Source organism: Equus przewalskii, unplaced genomic scaffold, assembly GCF_037783145.1.
Source record: "Equus przewalskii isolate Varuska unplaced genomic scaffold, EquPr2 ChrUn-9, whole genome shotgun sequence".
NCBI classification, from domain to species: Eukaryota; Metazoa; Chordata; class Mammalia; order Perissodactyla; family Equidae; genus Equus; species Equus przewalskii.
In genome coordinates this window covers 489,194-508,471 of record NW_027228757.1, presented here as the reverse complement: position 1 = coordinate 508,471, position 19,278 = coordinate 489,194, and the positions used below count along the sequence as shown (strand labels likewise).

The 19,278-nt window shown below is 45.1% G+C and overlaps 1 protein-coding gene across 2 annotated transcripts; it reads right to left on the bottom strand.

The window, feature by feature from the left end:
• Positions 1 to 547: 547 nt before the first annotated feature.
• Positions 548 to 15,047, bottom strand: ETV3 (ETS variant transcription factor 3). 2 transcript variants are annotated; one of them, XM_008541258.2, is made up of 5 exons: positions 14,761 to 15,047; positions 12,785 to 12,843; positions 11,956 to 12,193; positions 10,604 to 10,719; positions 548 to 5,240 (listed from the first exon to the last, which is right to left on the bottom strand). In XM_008541258.2, the coding sequence occupies exons 2-5, from the start codon at positions 12,828 to 12,830 to the stop codon at positions 4,105 to 4,107; spliced, it is 1,536 nt and encodes a 511-aa protein (XP_008539480.1). In that variant the 5' UTR covers positions 12,831 to 12,843; positions 14,761 to 15,047; the 3' UTR covers positions 548 to 4,104. The 2 variants fall into 2 exon arrangements, with proteins under 2 accessions (XP_008539480.1, XP_008539481.1); XM_008541259.2 differs by having other exon boundaries at positions 12,785 to 12,840; positions 14,761 to 14,979.
• Between the last annotated feature and the right edge of the window lie 4,231 nt (positions 15,048 to 19,278).

Genomic DNA, 19,278 nt, shown 5'->3' with positions numbered 1-19,278 from the left:
ACCAAAACCACCTTTGTGGAGATATGATTTACATACCTTTCATCCTTTTAGAGTGATTGTAATTCAGTGGTTATTATATTCAAATTGTTGTACAACTATCACCACTACCTAATTCCAGGACATTTTTATCACTCCCCCCCAAAAATGCAACTCATTAGCAGTCACTCTCCAGGGCAACCACTAATCGATGTTCTGTCTTTATGGATTTGCCTAAACTGGACACTTCATACACAGAGAATCACACAAAGTGTGGCCTATTATGTCTGGCTTTGCCATGTACTCTTAATGAATCCTCAGAATAATCCTGAGGAAGAAATTTCCCCACTAACTTGCGTCCCTGGCTTCAGTTGTCCTCACCTAGCCACAGCCATTGACTCAAGGAAACTGACACTCTCCAAAACCATTAAGAGACTCACCTCCTCACTTGTTGGTACCTGTGCAAGAGGAACAAAAAGCGGGGCGGGGTGAGCCAGCACGGACTCTGCAAATTCTCTGGCATGACCATCCTCGCCCAGTGTATCAACAATAAAACCAACACTCTGTAGACTTACTTAAAAGTATTTTTTTTATTTAATTTCTGAGGTAAAATACTTTTTTCTTTCAACTTCCATAACAAAATACAGAGCTATCAGATACCCCTGGAAAAAATATGTATATTATACATATATTTCTATAACATTACATCATATATATATAATATATATGCAAAAATTTGAAGACTTTATAGAAAGCGGAACATCTAAAAGGCACTGCACAATGGAGTTAAGATTACTTACATTTTATGTACATATACACACTTTATTCTGCTTAAGCGGCTAACAAGTGAAGTCATCTTTCACACGTGAATGTCTCACTCACAAATCCCTGCATCACAATTTTGTAACTTGAAGAATGCCTGAATATTTCAAAACAAATTAACTGGCAACTTTTTCCCCCCCAAAAAGAAATGAAAAATGAACAGTTCTTGAAAGATTCGATTAAAGTTCTTTGTCTTTTAAACAAAATCAAAATGTGTTCCATTACTGTTTACAAAACAAAAAGCACGAACATAATTATGGAATAAATAAAAAACAAGGGACAAACAGCTAACTGACTCTACCCGCTTGGTGAGAAGTGATATACTTCAACTTTTGTTTTTTAATGCTTCTGGAAGTTTCTTGGCCCATGGAGGACTAGGGTGCAATAATTGCCTATATTTGTTAGAGAGTTGGGTTTAACGCAGTGCAGCCTGAAAACTAGGGGTGAAGGGACTTGGTGAATCTTATTTCACTCCTATCCGTTCTTAAAGACAAAGAGCTCCGCAAGGCTGGATGCCCTTAAGAGATCTCTACTACTTTCTTTTCTACGGTCAAAAAAGCAAACTGCACAAATAAGTTCTTGATTAATTCATGAAATTTCAAGATTTACATTTGCAAAGTTTAAACATTTGGCACACCAAAATTTGGAAAAAATGGGGGAGAGAAAATAGGTCTGGTTTTGTCCCCCTTTTCCACCTGCTGTTGGACAGTGATGAGATGCTCTGAGAAGGGCCTGGCTTTGTGCCAGGTTGGTGGCAGGCACTGCCAGGAGTGGACTGGGGGGAGAAAAACTACCTCCCACCCATTACCCCAGGAAATGGCAATGACCTCCACGTTCCCAGCCCACTTCCTGAGCAAGCCCAAGTTCGCTCTGTTTAAGGACCCTCCCCCACCCCCAACCCCAGTGTGCAGTGCAAATCAACCAACAATTTACTGGTGGAATGGCAATCAAAGGAAACAGTTAAACACCAAACAATTTCTTAAAGCCAAAAAATTTTTCATGGAGTTGAACATTTTCTTGAGTGTGTTATTTCAAGTGTAAAAGCAGTGACTTTTTGTTCAAACAGAAGCAGCATCTAGGAATTAATTCTGGCACTTGGGTTCTAGGGGTTACAGGTATGCATCATGGATTTCTCTCCCTCTTATTTTAAAGGCCTCGTGTTTCTATTCCTGAGTTCATACTGACACCTGCCGGCCCTCCCCTCCCATGGACAGAGAGGGCGGCCCGCCAGCTTCCCTGGTTAGATCGGGCAATGCCAAGCAGAGATCCCTCCTCCACCTGCCCGGGCTTGCTTTCTGAGTCGAGGTAAGTCGAGGTGCAGAGAAAGAAACTGATGAAAACACAACCAACCAAAGGCAGCCTGACCAAAGCTTGAGTCGTTAGGGACCACTCTCCCAAACCCTTTCCCAGGGGAAGACAAATCACTCATGGAATACGAATCAAACAAGGAGGAGGACGTTTGCCAAAAACAGCAGGACGGACTCCAGTCATACCAAGCCACCTACTAAGTCACTCACCTGCTCTAACCTTTCCCGGGCCCCTCATGCACGGACTCCAGTTAAAAAAGAATTCCCACCCCACCATTAAAAGTCAACCCTCAAATGCTTCTTAGTACAAAGAGCTCGCTTAGGCTAAGGTGGAGTTAGGAATTCCTCCAATTCCTAGACAGCATCCCTGTGCCCACTTCTTGCCCCTATCAGAGGTGGAGTTCTCTCTGCTGCCCGGTGGGTGTGAGCCACAGTTGGGTATTTCCGTACACTAGGTAGTGACCTGTGCGCACAACACAGACAGTTGGCTGTGGATTCTTCCTCTCTGCCCCGCGTCCAGGCCCCTTTTGCTTCATGTAAGATCAATACTTTCCTGTTCCTCTGAAAGTGACGGAAGGGAATTTCCCACAAAGAAACAATTCCTCACCATCTGTAAACTGGGGTCTCGTGTGGGATAGTCACTTGATCATGAGAATGAGAACAATCTAGGGAGATGGGCATGGCAAGAAGGGCAACACGACAACAGGAGGGACAGCAGCCCCTTCACTCACACCAGGCCTTGGGCATCCAGCCCTCCTGTCTCCTGCCCACCTCTTCCTCAGTCTCAGCAACATCCACCAGTACCCCCAGCTACCTTCTGTGTTTCCAGGCATCATCTGCTCTCATCATTAATTCCCATAATCCTTTTTGCTACCCATCCCAATAACAAGAGGAGACAACTAAAGACCAACTTGAAATTTAACCATATTTTGACATTCCCAGATTATCTGAAAAGTCGTCCATGTCCTTTTACAGGTTTATGTTGACAGACCCGTATCACTATGTACGTTCATTGTTAAGGCTTTACTTAAGAAAATGATAAGAGAACCAGACACAACGGAAAGACATCTTCAACGCTGTCATGCCTCTCAGGGAACTTGCCCACAGTCACACTTTGGTTTGGCTCCCCAAACCCATGATGGAAAAGAAAAAAATGAAGATCATTTTTGTGTTTTTGTTTTTAAAGGCATTGGGTTACTTCCTCCTGCCCTCTTCTTTCTTCCCTGAGCAGGAGGTTACAACTCCTCATGGCTTCTTAATAGGTGAAGTAGGTGAAAAGTCCAAGAAATTCACAGCAGGGCTTCCTGTCTCAACCACGCAGTGGAGGCTCCGGGCCTGGGCCTTCCCAGCCCCACTCTAACTGGCAGTATGTTTCACGTTTCCTGAAAACATTTTTTCAAAAAGGAAAAGAAAAAATGCCAAACAACAACAACAAAGGAAAAAAGAAAAAGAGCAACATCTGAACATCCCTCTGCCCCAGTAAGACCAAGATTATCTTATTCCTCCCCTGAAATAATTAGAAACATTTCAGGCAAAATACTTAATAGAAATGGTCTCTCATTGCTCAACCTCCCAACCACGCCTTTTTCCCTTTTATGTTATCTCTGAGAGCAAAATAAATTCATCAATGGCTTTCCATATATAAATACAATAGAAAGGAAAGAAGTCTGGAACCTGAACTATCACGGGACCAACGGCAGGTTGGCCCTTTAGGGGTTTGTCAGAAAGTGTGAGCCTCAACAGGACAGAGGCTCTTTCTCCTTTCAGTTCAATACCCTTCCCATGTCCTACTCACCAGGAAAAAAAAGTGTGTTCACATCCCACCTAATTTACAACAGAAGATACCCCATCCCATCCCCAAAACATAAAAATACAAGTCTATGCCCCTAGAATGATCAAACCAGTCTAATTCCCTCCCCCCTCCCCCGACCCTGAAATCTTGCTACATAAATACATGTATTTGATTATAGTATAAACAGCTCCCAATCCACTTCCAGTTCTAAGCATCAGCAGCTGCCGTTGCCAAGCCCCGGGGTCCTGACCCATTCCAGAGGAACTTGCCATTCTTACTCAGCTCTCGGGCTTCAGGGTCATCATTCCAGCGCCGCTTCAACCGAAGCTTGGGGGGCATCAGGGCATCTTCTTTCTTCTCAGGGGCACTGGGCTCTTTGCCAGGCCTGTCCTCACTGTCTTCAGTCATCTCGAGGGATTCTTCACTTGGGGTGCTGGGTACAGAGGGCCAAGAGGACCGTGCAGCTGGGCGGGCAAAGATGGGGCTTTTTTCCTCTTCTATGGTCCTGCTTGGCACAGTGCCCTCTTCTTGAGGGCGTTCCTGCTTCTCTCGTGCCGACTGCCTGAGACTCTCAGGATCCTTTTCAGAGGCTGGCTCCACCTTAATTCTCGGGGGGACAGGAGCCATGGTGGGAGCAGTGACAGGTGCCGACTCCTCGCTGCTCTCTACCCTCTCCCGGTTCTTTCGCCCAACTGGCGGGGGCTGCAGCTTGATAGAAAACTGGGTTGACTCCTCAGGATGCATTTGGCACTGCAGTGGCGGAACCATGAGCCCTGGGTAACGGGGAAATGTCCGGGGACTCAGATGGTAGTTGAACACAGAACACGCTTGAGAATGCAGGTAGTGTTTCATTTCCTCAGGGTTGAAGGAAAAGCAACTGCTGCTGGTGAAGGGGCTCAGGCCTGGTGACGGGCTATAGGAGAAGATGGTGGGCGTCAGGGAGAGGGCTGGTGAAATGGGAACATTAAGGACACCTCCACGGCTAGGGATTGGAGAGACAGCGAAGGGACTGTGCGGGTCAGGATACATCCCTGGCCTAGTGAACAGAGGAAGCATTATGTCAGGCTTGCGTTTCTGATGGCCAATCCCCCCTCCAACAACAGCATTCCGGGAGGACATGAGATCCACGCCCCGGCGCCAGTCAGCGGCTGAGCCATCCTCCAGCTCCGAAAGCTCCACCTTTCTATCAGGGCCATTACTCGACTCCTGGCCAGAAGTGGTTAGCGAGCTAGCAGAGAACCGCCCTGGCTGCACATCACTAGTTGGAGAATGGGTGTCCAGAGGTGGGAAATGGAACCGGGAAGAAGCTGTTGGCACTGGTGGCGCGCTCTGGGGAACCACACCTGTGATGGTGGAAAAGACAAAAGGCCACTTTAGAGGTCTGGCCAGTCGTGATGAGCATGTTTGCTTATGCTAAATAAGTACAAGATGTTTAGGAGCCACAGGAAACACCACGAGCTGGACTGAATTCCTCAGCTCCCTGTCTTTCTCGGGCTGCTGCTCAGCTTCCTCTACTCGATTCAGTTGCCATCTTTCTCTAGCTTCTTAACTCTGTCTTCACAGCACTTGGTACTACCTGAAACATCATTTACTTATTTATCTGTATTCTCAAACATAAACTCCTGTTGGTCACAACTAGACTTCCAGCAGTTCAGGGTTCAACAATTAGTAGGTGCTCAGCAACTTAGATGAATGAATGAATGAATGAATGGGTACAAGAGCCTTTTCTTTTGCAACTCTGAATACTGTGAATATATCACCTGTTTTAATTCTCAGGCTTGCAACTAGTCTTTTCGTATTTCCATAATTTTGGCCATATCTATAAAGAAAGCAAACTAACCACAGCAAAAACCAAACAAAACTGGAAATGACACGTATGTAAAACAATGCATTAAAAGCCCAAAGACTCTGCACCTCGCAAATATGGACATGAACAAGACCATATTTTAAGAACAAAAACCGATAAAAAAAAAAGGTCATATGTTCATTAAGCTAAGTTTTTATGATTTTGTTTGTTTGTTTTGGTGAGGAAGATTGGCCCTGAGCTAACATCAGTTGCCAATCTTCCTCTAATTTGTATGTGGGACACTGCCACAGCACGGCCTGATGAGTGGTGTAAAGGTCCATGCCTGGGGTCTGAACATGTGAACCATGGGCCACCGAAGTGAAGCATGCTAACTTAACCACTAGGCCACTGGGTCAGCCCCTTATGATGTATTTTTTTATAATCTCTGATATATATACCATCACTACTTTACAGAGATTCAAATGTTCTTTAATTTCTCCAAATCTATATTTCTCTAACAAATTTTACATGATGATCTCCATTCCCATCCTGCTTTCAATGCTTTTCAAGGCTGGGAGAAAATCCAGGACCTACCACTCCCTCTCCCAAGGTTGCCTGCTAAAATTTGAAGCTCTAAGCAGAAACTAACACCATACTGAACATGCCAATGTCAAAGGCTCCTAAGTTCTCAACTTCCCAAGAGGGTCTTTCTGATAAACAGGGCCTAAGAAAGGTATGCCATCTGAGGCCTCAGGGACCCTTTGGGTTCCTGGAAGGTAGCAATGGCTTCTATCATTGATGATGTCAGAAGGGCTCTTTGTACTCTGAGGCAGACATAAGTAAGAAAGAAAAAAGGGAGAAGAAAAAAATAAGAAAAACCCAAATAAGTGAAAGTATGGTGATCTAGGAGAAGAAACAAAAGAGGTGCACAAGACATGGTGTGGTTAGGAATTGCTCCCAATCAGTTGCTTTCTTCTATTCTTGGTATAACAGAGTTGTTCTTAGATATGACTCCGGCGTTGGCCGGTATGTACAAGCCTGTAGCTTTCTAGGCACGTGTGACTGAGGAACACTGTCAGAGCAACATTTCCCAAACTGATGTTCCACAGAGAACTGTCCTGCAGGACTTTTTTTCTAAAGCCGCTGATTTAATATCACAATTAGGGAAAACAGATGGATGACCCTGCATATAACTGGAGTAAAGTCAAGAGAGTCCCAGGCCAGAAGTATCTCTTCTTTTAGCCTACTACAAAGGGTAAAATCCCACTCTGTTTGATTTTTTTGGATTTTGACTTTGTATTAAGAGCACATATGTGCAAAAGAAAAACAAAACCCAAAACACTTCTGTGTGTTCCAAAGGACTGAATAAGATAAACACAACGTGGGAAGAGGAGGTCCTGACTCCTAAACAATTTATTATTTTTTTTAAATTGAAGGATTTCTCAGTCTTTACACAGGCTAAGGTACACTGTAATTCTGCAAAAGGAAAGAGAATACATATTATTTTCCAAATGCATCTGGAGGGAGCGAAGCAAGCAGAACCTAGGAGCAATGTTGGAGGGAGCATCTGGACGCCTCACCTCTGATTAACTGCAGCAGCCCTACTTTTATATGTTACATGTTGAGACAGCAAGTCTAAGATTTTTGTTTGAAAAAATAAGTTTGCTGCTTAAAAAAGCTTGAATAATACTGCTTCAGAAGAAGATCACCTTCATGGAGTGACCATGACATCTTATTAAGGTTGGAGAATCTGGGTTTGAATCTCAGTTCTGGCACCTTCCACCTTGTAGTCTAGTTTAAGTAACCATCTAATCTTTGACTCTGGTAAAATGGAAATAATAAGGTCTTTGCTTAGGTTCAAACCCCGGCCCTACCACTTACTAGTTGTGTGACTTCGGATAATTTACCTCCCTGTGCCTCAGCTTCCTCACCTGTAAAATGGGTACTAACGGGACTACTCCTCATGTTATGAAAACTAAAACAGTTAATATTTGAAAAATCCTTGGAATGGTACTGGTAGACAGCAAATGGAAGGCATTTGTGAAAATAATTTTTTATTAGATATCATGGTTCAAAAATCAAAACTTGAAAAGACATCTATCATTTGAATATGAACCATATATTAGATCAGAGTATTCGAGCAACGTTAAGCTTCCTGGGTGTGGTGATGTTATTGTGGTTATGGATGAATGTCCTTGTACGTGGGAGATACGTGCTGAAGTACACGGGGGTGAAGTGTCACGATGCCTGCAACTTAATCTCAAAAGATTTAAAAAGTATATATAAATAGAAAGAAAGCAAATGTGGCAACAATGTTAATGATTAGTAAATCTAGACAGAGGATATATGGGCGTTCACTGTTCTATTTTTCCCAATTTTTCTGTTGGTTTAAAGCTTTCCAAAAGAAAGATAAATAGAAAAAACCGGGGGGGGCGGGGAGGGATAGTGTGAGCGCTCTCAAAACCATCCCTGAACTGGTCTGTCCTGGCCCCACCCCGTGGCAGATAACCACTTTTACTAGTATCTCCTGTATCTTTCCAATGTTTCTTATGCAAGTACAAGTAAATATTAAAAAATATATTTAATAATGTATTTTATAAGATGCTTTTAATGATACAAATGAGATACTGCAGGTAGAAGTATTCTCAACACTATTCAGATGTTAAGTACTCTACCCTGAACTGCTGACAGTGAGCAGGACCGTGGCGAAGGGAAAAGAGAACATCCACTTTTTGCTTCATAAACTTCTGCATTATTTGGATGTGTTACAATCAGCATGTATTGTCTCTAAGTTTAAAAACACGCAGATCAAAACAGCCCAAGTGTATCAACCCACCATCTATCTACACATGCTCTCTCTGGCCTCCAGGATCTAAATCCACATAGCTCCACTTCTTAGTGTTATCACATTCCACATTGTATTAAATGTCATATATCTTCTCTCTCCTGTTAAATTGTGAGTTCCTGGAGGGGAAGAACTGCCTCATCTTTTCTTTTTGTCTTTAGGGCTTAACACATTATCTGTTGAACAAATGAATGAATCCCAATCCAGGCGAGGAATGTACAATAGCTCAATCTCTTAGGAATTGTTTTCTGAGAAACTGGTCAACAGATAACTGTTATTCAATCCACCCTGATCAATCTTTGACTTTTCTCTCATCCTTAATTTTATCATTTGTAAAATGTGGATACTGAGACATATAGTTCACAGGGCTGGGAGAGTTGAATGAGATAATTCACAAAAACACTAAGCAAAAGTACCTCCATTAAGTAGATGTTCAGTAAACACCAGATTTCCTTTGTCATCATAAAAGTTAACCTGAAACAACTTAGTCTCTCTTGGTAAAAGTTCTCTATGAACTAACGACTCCAGTTGTTTGGAGTTGTCCACCCAGGATGTAAGCAACCAAACAGCATGCCTAAAAGAAATGCACAGTGTTTTGCTTGCTCTGTGACTTCTGGTTAGGATCCTGAGCTTAGTTAAGGATCAATGATGGTTCAAATGCCTTTAGGTAGAATAGGTTGTACAAGGCCACTACTGTTATGTCTCTAGACCAGAATCTTCAGAGTGAGGGACCAGACTTCCTTGCCCTGGAAAAGTGTATTAGTCCCAAGGGCTGATGGAAGCCCCATTCCAGGTTGTCTGAGTGGCTGGACTGTTGGGTTCTCAACAGACAAAAATGGGTCAAAGACAGAAGAACAAGATCAATGAAATCTTTTTTGAGGGGAAGGTATGGAACATCAACACATTCTTCAAAAGTGCTGGCATATCTGGAGTACCAGTTCCTTCATGTATACAGGGAGGGGTCAAGAGTGAAAAATAAGAGGAAATGAGATTCCAGTGGCTAGAACAGGTTTGATTTCCTAACGCCTCTCCCTCAGGCACAAGGAAAGAAAACAGGTTGTAATTAGAGAGATGCATTCCAATACCAGTTTTTTTTTTTAAATGCATGCCCGAGGGACAGGAGGGAGTGGCTACAGAAGGAGAGATGAAACTGTAATGATAGCAGCATCAAACTAAAACTGCCCTAACTTGTCGTGTGTAGTAATTACCTATCTGCAATGGATCTCAGCATTACATTCTCAGCCACACCCCTGCTCTAATTTTTCAGGTTTCTTTGCTTTAACATACAATGCCACAAAGATACAGTATTGATGGCTAGTCAGAAACTAGTTAAATACAATCTATTTTCTTGGGCAGGAGTTACGATCTGCACCTTAAAAAAACCCACAAAACCAAAAACCCTTATAAGAGACTTGTCTTCTGCATTGAGAGGCAGACCTAAAACCTCTGAGAGGAGCTGTGATAGAAAAGCTGGCAACCCGGAGAGCCTAGAGGGGAAGCCTTGCTGCACTTAAGAGGAGAGAAGGTCAAGTAACCCCAGAGTCTTGTTCTCTGAGGAGCTGTTGGCGCAGATCAAAGACACTGCTTTTCACTGCAAACATCTGAACCTCCCCTTCTGTGATCAAGGATGCTGTGGTTTTGATGATATTCACTTGATAAGGGAGAGCTTGGTAGTTTCATAGAAAATCGGAAGTGTTTGTAGAAACAGGTTCTCGTCTATGAGAGAGCCACCAGGCAGGGTGTTAAAACTCTGAGTCGTGAACTTAAAGATCAACAAAAACCGACGGAGCGTCAATCCTAAAGAGGATAGTGTTACAATACCTAGGAGGTTACAAATAATATGCAGAAAAGGGAAGCAAATAAACAAACCAAACAAACCTATCTTGAGGCTGCAGAGCCTGTCACTCCGTGTGTGAGACGTATGGGAAACTGAGAAGAACAGGGAGGTACTCCGAGGGATCTCATGACTATAGTGTTTCTAAATACCCCTTAAACAAGCCAGGTCGTAGACTTGGGTTTTTAAAATTCTTTCTCAACTCAAAATTCATTCCCTACCAAGAAAGTTTGCGTCTTACCACTTGACCGAATGTTGATGAACGGGTAGTTGGGCATCACCAGTTTGTTGAAGTTAAATTTATAAGTAAACCTTTTCCCTTTTGTTTTATGAAGGATCCTCTTGTTGTAATAGTATCTGTAAAAAGAGGACTGCATGTCAATTTACCTTCTAGCTACTGACAGTTTTTGATACACTTAATACCACTAAGACAACAATTCTTGCTCTAAGTATTCCTTGCAAACATCACTATCATTCTTTTGCAGCCTTGCCCTCAGGTTAGGGCTGGGAGACCTAACAGCTCACTTTTCCCATTCAATTTGCAACTAAGTTCTAGACCTTGGCTAGACCTTTACAAAGACAATCTCACTTGAAGATTCTGAACACCTATCCTAGCCCCAGCCTTTCTTCTCTCTCTCTCTCCAGTTTCAATTCTACAGTCCATTTCCTTCCTGTTCCACTACATGTCACTGCCTAGTTTCTCTTTTCTGCCATGCCCAGGTGGGGGCAGGCAAGTTTCTTGGGAGCCCTGATGTGGTTAGTCTGGAGGCCTAAGCTCAAGGCAGAGACAGAGGAATGTAGAACTGTTTTATGGCGGCAGGTCAAACAATGCTATACTGACCTGGAAAACAGCAGTCAGCTTCACTTTCAAAGGGATGTGAGAGGCTGCGGCAAAGCTGCCACACAGATTTTACATTCACAGTCACTAAGAATGAAGCAAGACCGGGGAACTTCAACATACCTGGAAGCTTTAGCCTTGCAGCTGTTCAGCAGCCCAGGTTATAAGCTGCCTTCTGGCCCCTTGAGGGCTGACGGGTTATGAAATGTAAAGACTGACAAGGGGAAAAGAGAAGCTGGGAAAACTTATAGGGATCAATCTTTAGACACGTTGGAGCAATCTATGGACTGACAACTGTGCTCACAGACATGGCTCCTGAGACAGCTAGGTCAACCATTCAGTGAGCCCTCCTGTGTGCTTGCTTCATTCTTTTTCTAGTTTCTTCCAGGAGAGCCTAAAGAAGAGAAATTCTAATATATTTCCAACAGCTAAGTCTAAACTAATCTTTGAGATTATAAATGAGCTCCAATCTACGTTTCACCATAACTCTCGCCCACTACAGAGCAGAATCGGCTGGCAGGATCCAGTGCTAACCACGCTGGAATTCCCTCCTACATACAACCAAAGATACGCCTTTTCTCCTCCTGTGCCTGTGCTACTCAGATTCAACAGCTCTTCTACTCCCACTTAAAGCCACACATTATTCACTTAGTGTAGTCTCTTATCACCTGATACCTTTTTAGCTAACATTCGCCAAACCGCTCAGACTCCTTCCAATCTGTTAACACCATGGATTTGGGAATCCTTTCCCTTACCTGAGGGCCCGGCTCAGCTTGTCATAATTCATCTGTGGCTTGCATTTCCTGCGGCCCCAGAGGCGGGCCACCTCATCTGGATCCTTGATGACAAATTCCCCGTACTCTCCCTGCTGCCAGGCGATGACATGGCGGAACTCTTCCTTCTGCAGCAGCTCCAGGATGAAGTGCCACAGCTGGATCTGCCGGGAGCCGGGGGACGACTCTGTTTTATAGGCCCAATCAGGAAACTGATACCCTTTGACGTGAAAAGGGCAAGATCAAGGTAGTCAGGAGCTAGGTACATACATACCGGTATCCTCGACTTCACATTCCATCGCTCAGAATCTCTAGAGTGCTGTGCAAACATGCCATAAACACCCTTTCACTGAGCTGGGGTAACCCCATCAAGGTGAGGAAAGCACAGAGAAGTTACCTTTCCTTGCGGCAATTATTAAAGCTCACAGAGTTGGGTGGCAGCACCCAAGTGTCCTAATCTCTCGCCCTTTCATACATTGCTAAATCTCACACCTACTTTCTGTGAGGGCACGAAAGGTCCAAGGGAACAAACTGGAAAGATAAACTAATGTTCTAGGAAAATACAAGCGAAAACCCCTTAGCCCCAAGGATGGAACTGTGTCTCTAACAGGAAAGAGACTCTAAAGCTTGGGATAAAGGTGTGGTGACCTGACACGTTAATATACATCCAGAGGAAACAAGCCTACAACTGTCCTGGCAGTATCCACCCAGTCAAGAGGCTGTCAGCCATGGTCTGCCATTTGTGAACAGGGCCCAAGTGGACAGAAAAGGAACCACTGAAGTCCATCAGAGATAATTAACTTCTGCTCACCTCCACCTCCTTCTGGCTTTTCCACGATGCTACAGCCCGCTTTCATTTTCACCCTCCTGCTGAGAGATACAAGCCACAACAATTACTTTAAGGTGCTATTTATTTATTACCTTCCCAAGACTTTCTGGCACAGCCTTTTCCCAAACTTCCTTTTCCTTGTCTTTCCCTCCTTATGTAACCCTCTTTCTAACATGTCACCTCCAAACTGCTAATCCCCAAGTCATCAAATGATGGTCCTCAGGTCATCAGCTTCAAAGGCCATAATTATCTCTCACCTGACTTTAAACCACAAAGTGTAAACACTGTCTTTAATATTTGCTTTCTTTCTCCTGACCAGCCCTTCAAATGTAAAGAAGGGTGCAGTGAAACGGGTCCAAAAAGGCAGCCCAAACAAGTCAAACAGTTTGTCTTCTATTACTAGACAGACCCAGATGCCAAGATACACACGCCTGAGTTCACCCAGATGTACCAGATTAAAGGAGAGTGGAAAAAAAAAATCCAAATCCATCTGATTGCCACTCAAGAAAAGAACATCTGATTTTGATTTATTTTACCGAATTATGTGAGATGGGAGAAGGAAAACTTGTCCGAGTCAGAAACTACTCCCTCCTCTTTGAAAAACACCCTGGGATACAGGAAGTAAACACACCATATGTACAGTTACTCTATAGAAGAAACACAAACACATTCCCCAAATTTTTTTGAGAAAAATTTTCACATTTTCTCCCTTTAACAGGGGAAAAAGAAAAACAGGTATCTCTGAGAAACTTCTGTTCAATATGTGGAGGGAGTCTTGCTGTGATTTGAATTCATTCCATCCAGATTTACAGTTCCTCAATAAATTTCCTGTTCCTAGCAGCAAGCAGCTTGGTATCGGTCAATCCTTCAGCAAAAAGGAGGGAAGGGGGAAACTGCCAGAAAGACGTGGGCGGGAGAGGGCAGATCTCCCCTCACTGCTCCCCAGAGTCCTCAGCACCCACATTAGCAGTGGTCTGGAGGGAATGTGGGTTCCTCAGCGGCCTCAGGGTGGGGTGGGGACAAATTCCTAATCTTGGAAATTTCATCTAACCTGGGATGCCTCCAGATCCTTTAGATTTTTTTCTCACCATACACATTAAGATCAGCAAGTTTCAATTTATAAAACTACCAGGGAATGAGAATGAGATAAATACCCCAAAGGCAGGAGAAAACAAACACACACGCTGATACACAGTCACATACACAAGATACACAATAACAAGGCCTCCGAGCTGAGGCAGGAGCTTCCTTTCCCGGCGGCTCCCAACTCCGTGACAATGAGGGAGGAAAAACACTAATTTCCCCACCGCTCCAGGAAGCTGCCCTGGACTCTAACTACTAGATTGCTCGGTCGGATCGCGGGGCCTTTATCCTGCCACAGGAATGCCCTTCAACCACGACGACGCTGGGCTCCAAAGCCCGCTGCACCAATGACTTGACCAGGAAGCTCTCTCCTGACACCCCAGCTCAATGATTTCCCCCAGAAACGGCCCCCTCTCGGGAGCCCCGAGACGCCTCTGCAAGCCCTTCACAAATTCACTCCGAGGACACTGTCCAAGTAGAGCCACTCATCTCAGCTCTGCAACCCCCGCCCCCAGACCCCTCGCCCTCCCTTGGATCGCGACCATTCCCCCCAGAATGAGGCACGCAGAGTCTCGCGCTGAGGATCCCCGGCTGCAGCTCCCGGTCCCGGCCTCCGCAGACCCCGGACCCTCCTTCCCACTTGCCACCCGGCCGGGCCTCCCTCGTCCCACGGCTTCGGGGCTCCGCGCAGCCACCGCACGAACGCTGCCTGATTCCCGTCGCCCCTCAGACATGGGGGTCCCCTCCCTCCCCGCCCCCCGCGCTGGCTGAGGCCCGGCCGGGTTGGGACGCGGCCGGCTGAACTGCCCGGACCCCAGGGACGACGTGCCCGCCGAGGCCCGTGGGGTCGGCCCGGCGGCGAGGCCGGGACTCACCTCTCCCCGGCACGGTCCGTCTTCGGTCCGGTCTCCTCCGCGGCGTCTCCGGCTCCTCCTCATCCACCCCAGCAGGAAGTGACCTCCTCGGCTGCTTTCGTCACTTCCATCCTCTGCCGCGAGGGCGGGGGAGGAGGCGGCGCCCTCCCGCCGCTCCCGGCCGCGCCGCACCCAGCCGCGTCTCCCTTTCCTTTCTCCTTTCCGCAGACGCCGACTTCCGCCCGCACCCCGCCCCCGGCGCGCGCTCCTCCCGCCGCGCATCCCGCGCATCCGCCCTGGCGCGGCGCGTGCGTCACGCTGCGGGGACACGTTACGCACGCTCGCGGTGGGCGGCGCGGCCGCGGCACGGGGGTCGGCTGGAAGCCGAAAGTGACGCGGCGCGAGGGGGTGTCCCATCGTCGCGCACGTCCACCCCAGCCCGGTGCTGGCTGGGCGCGGCCCCGGGAGCCCCAACTGTTGCGGGAGGGGACCTCGCAGACCCCACAGGGTGGGGCCAGGCCCCGGGATAAAGCCGCCTCCGGACCGCCGAGAGGAGGCCCCCGTTTCTCCAGCAAATGGCCCTGCGACCTCCCAGAGAGCCGAGCTCTCTCGATGGGAAGAGAGGACCCGCAGGCTCCAGAGGGAGTTCTCTACCCTCCAAGAAAGGGCCCTTTCGTGTGCTTAGAAAAGAAGCGCCAAGCTTTCTCCGGAGCGCGTGGCTTGGGCTTTTATTCCGTGTAAGGGAGTTTGACCCGTTCCCGCTGATCCCCGTGCCTCTGCGTTTAGTTTTAATTTGTCCAGATCGAAGCAGCTCGCAAGACTTCTCCCGAAATCATTCAAATAGGTTTTCCTTTTGTTTTCTTCTACCTTTTGTTCCTGCTCAAGCAGTTTCACGTATTGTTTTTGATCTTTAAGAGTCGTTTATGGTAGAGGGTCTCAAGCAGTTCAACTTTATCTCCATCCCCAGCCCGGTCTGTCTGAGTGGTGTCCACGCCTAGTTTCACTCGAGAGGCAGAACAAAGGGAGGAGTAGGGATCAGTAAACGGAAGATAAATTAGAATAAACAATGCGAGTGTTTAGAAGTGTTTAGGCAGAAGTGAAGAAGAGAGATACAATTGAAGGGAAACTGAAGAACAATTTGGTGTAAAGGAGTAAAATTCGTTTTTTACCATTGTTCTGATAACACTTTTACATCATGAATGCCACAAAGAACATGGAAACGTCACTAGTAGTTAGAAAAGTTTTGGGTCTGCTACTAGCCATTCTCTAGCTGTCGATAAATTAACTAGTAAATTGGTCCCCTCTGGGCCTAAAGTTGCCTTTCCTGTTTAAAGAAGAAAGGGTAATAGCATTGGTGATGTGAGGTCTTTTCTAGATAGAAAATCATACTATGTAGGTGAATAAAATGACCAAAACTTTTGTGCCATAGAGAAGGCTACCAATATCTGCAATTATACCGTGAACTCTTTGCTTGTAGGAGCGGTTAAGTATCCTTTGTATCTTCTGCATAGTACCTAGAACAGTCTTATATGTAAATATAAGGTGTTTGGTTAAACACTCTTTAAAATATTGGGATTTAGCTAAATGATGTAAATTGTAGTCAGGTCCTGGTGCATTCATTTACTAGCCATGTGACCTCGTTAAGTTATTCTCTGTCAGTTTCTCATCTGTAGGAACATAACCTATAGTATCTATTCATGTGGTTGTATTAAGTGTGTTAACATATGTAGAGTGGTTAGAACAGAATGACACATTGTAAATATGGCAGATGAACAAATGTTGGCAAAAATAGTCATAAAAGTCACTATCATAAAAATCAAATTCTCATACCACTCATGCAAATCTTAGTAATTGTGTCAACTCGGAAACTAGGGTGATGAGGAATGAGCAGCTTCCTCTGAAAGTCTGAAATTGCTAACCTTTAGCTCATCGCTCAAACTGCGGTCAGAGGCAGCACTTCACCTCCATGGACCCTGTGTTGTACAGAGGGCCAGAAACCAGAGTATGGGGACTCTCCATATTCTTGTTCACCCCAGTCTCTTAGTGGTTCTCTGCTGCTGCTTCTCTGACTAATTAGGGTCACAAAGGATGACTTGAGTAAACACAATTAACAGAGAGAAACAGGTCTCTCTACCTGGCTGGAATGTGAATTGATATTTTGAGTAATGTTTTTATGCCGGCAGAGCTCAATTGAGTTTTTACACTAAGAATCTGTTCACTGGCCTGAAACTCAACAGGTGAATTCAGGTTTGATAAGCAAACTGGAAATTCCCTAGCAATTAGTGGGTCCGGATAAATGAGTTTTGCACTGGGAACCTCTCCTGTGGTGGTGGAATCTGGGGAGATTGGGATGGCTAGGGACTTCTTGCCCAGCATACCCAGGGTCCCTATCCACCATCTCCTTCCCCACAGCACTGCTGCCTTCTTTATCCGCTGCAGACAGGCTTTCACAACGTGGAGATTCTTCTTGTTCCTGAAATATGGAGAGCATGAGCTTTCCGAAAGCATGGGGGTGGAAACACTTAGACACAGTCTAGGAGTCAAGACAGGTTGTAATCTTTCTTGAATTTCCACTTGCTCAAAGCCCTCTTTGTCCACTGACACTGCCCTCTGTCCTGCTTCTCACCCATCTTTATAATTGTTCCATATGCCTAGGATGAGTTTCTGTTCTAAATCTCGCACTCTCAACTCTGCTCTTGCTGCAACACAGCTACTCTATTGCTTCTTAAAAAAAGAGACAGAAGAAAGAACTCCTAAAATTCACTTTTCTTCCAAAAAACTCTTCCTGGATTAGTGTTTCTGTGTGTGTGTGGCTGTGTTTCTTCCTTCCCTGGCTCACTCTTCTTGATTGCTCCCATTTCATTTATGCACTGAAACTTATACCCAAACTTACCTGGCCGGGCATGTGACATACTTTCCATAAATTCTTTCCTTTCTACTCGTGTAGGAGATTACTGTGGTAGATCTACTGTAGAAGATACTATCTGTATGTCATGCACATATTTGTTCATAGTGTGTTTGTCTTAGATTGCAGGCCCTCAGAGCTTAGAGCTGCAGTCAGTAGATCCTCACAGTGCCCAGAACAGTTCTGTGTCATCGTGTGAAATGCCTAGTGATGATAATTTCCTTCTCTGCTAACATACCGGCTGCTGCCGAGACTGGTTTCTTCCCACCTCCCTCAGTCTCCTCTAAGTCTCCTGGTAAAAATCAGGTAGCTTCTTTTCCCCAAAGTGTGTTCTCACTGAACTTGTATTCAGGAGACCTGAGTTTCAGTCCCAGTTCTGCCCTTTGCTAACTGTGTTCTCTGACAAGCCTCTAAATGTCTCTGAGTTCAGCCTCCTCATCTGTAAAAGGGGGATGATGTTGATGTCCTTGATGAGGACAGAGTGTAATAGCAGCTATGGAGCGCTCGTCAACTATGAAGCCTTTTGTAAAGGTCAAGGATCATGATTACAAGGATCTTGCTACCACCCCAGACCCCACACTCTTCTTGGTATCAAGAACTCAAACTTTACAGCAGTTATCACCTAACTTCACAAACTTTGAGTGGATTTAATATTTCCATCTTGGGTAGGAATCTAATGGAAAGAGAATTTTGCCTGAGGATTAGGGTTCGTGAGCTTCTCAACGAGGCACAATTTAAGGAGGCCTGTTAGAGGCAATACATTTCAATCACTCAGTGCCTCAGTTTCCCCATCTGTAAAATGACCATGATAAGAACTTCCAGAAAGAGAAACACTATAACATTAAAACATTATTTATATTGATGAAGTCAAAAACTGAAGGTGTGTAAATGAAATTGACTTATTTCCACTCTTTGTGACTTGGTTTCCTCTTCAGTAAAGTGAAGGTAAACTATTCTAAGAGGATAAACTTTGACTAAATATTATTTGCATTTTACCACATGGGACTCAAGTAACTCATAACGTTTTATGTTTTGGTTTATTTTTCCCATAAACCCAAGGTTGTTATGAGGATAGAGGAGTTAATGTCAGTAACATGAGTGGGGATCCCCAGACTAAAGGTTAAGTGAGTCCAAAGCAGAAGTAACTTTGCCCAAAGTCGCAGTTCAGCCAGAAGGAGCAGAGAGGCTGGCTGTTTGTTTAGCAGTGACTTGGGGACTCAAGGACTCTCCCCATTCCACGTCCATCACCGTCCACAAATACCCCTTCCTCTCATTTCCCTTTTTTAGGTCTTGGTTTCCCCATCTCAGATCAGCGCAGTGAAGAAGGTAGTGAGAGATCACGAAGGAACAGAACGGGAGAACAGGATTAACATGAGGAAATGGCCACTTCAGTTATTTTGGCTTTTTTTTCTTTCCTGGCAGCCTAGGAGAAAGGTTCCCCTAACCAAATGTTTGATTGCCAGAATCTGTATGTTTCAGAAGGCTCTCTTCTTCCAGGAAGCCTGCTGAAGTTAATTGGAGCAGAGGGGCTAGCTTCTCCTGGGCTTAACCTATCTAGGATGTGTTTTCCAAGGCCTTGTGTATTTGTTCTCCACTCTTATAAGACCTGAAACCTTGACCTGTTTTCCACATAA

Coding starts and splice junctions, on each gene's coding strand:
- ETV3 (XM_008541258.2), bottom strand. CDS start 12,830: ATGAAAGCGGGCTGTAGCATCGTGGAAAAGCCAGAAGGAGGTGGAG. Junction 12,194..12,784: donor AAAGCCAGAAGGAGGTGGAG/GTGAGCAGAAGT, acceptor TTCACGTCAAAG/GGTATCAGTTTCCTGATTGG. Junction 10,720..11,955: donor AAGCTGAGCCGGGCCCTCAG/GTAAGGGAAAGG, acceptor CTCTTTTTACAG/ATACTATTACAACAAGAGGA.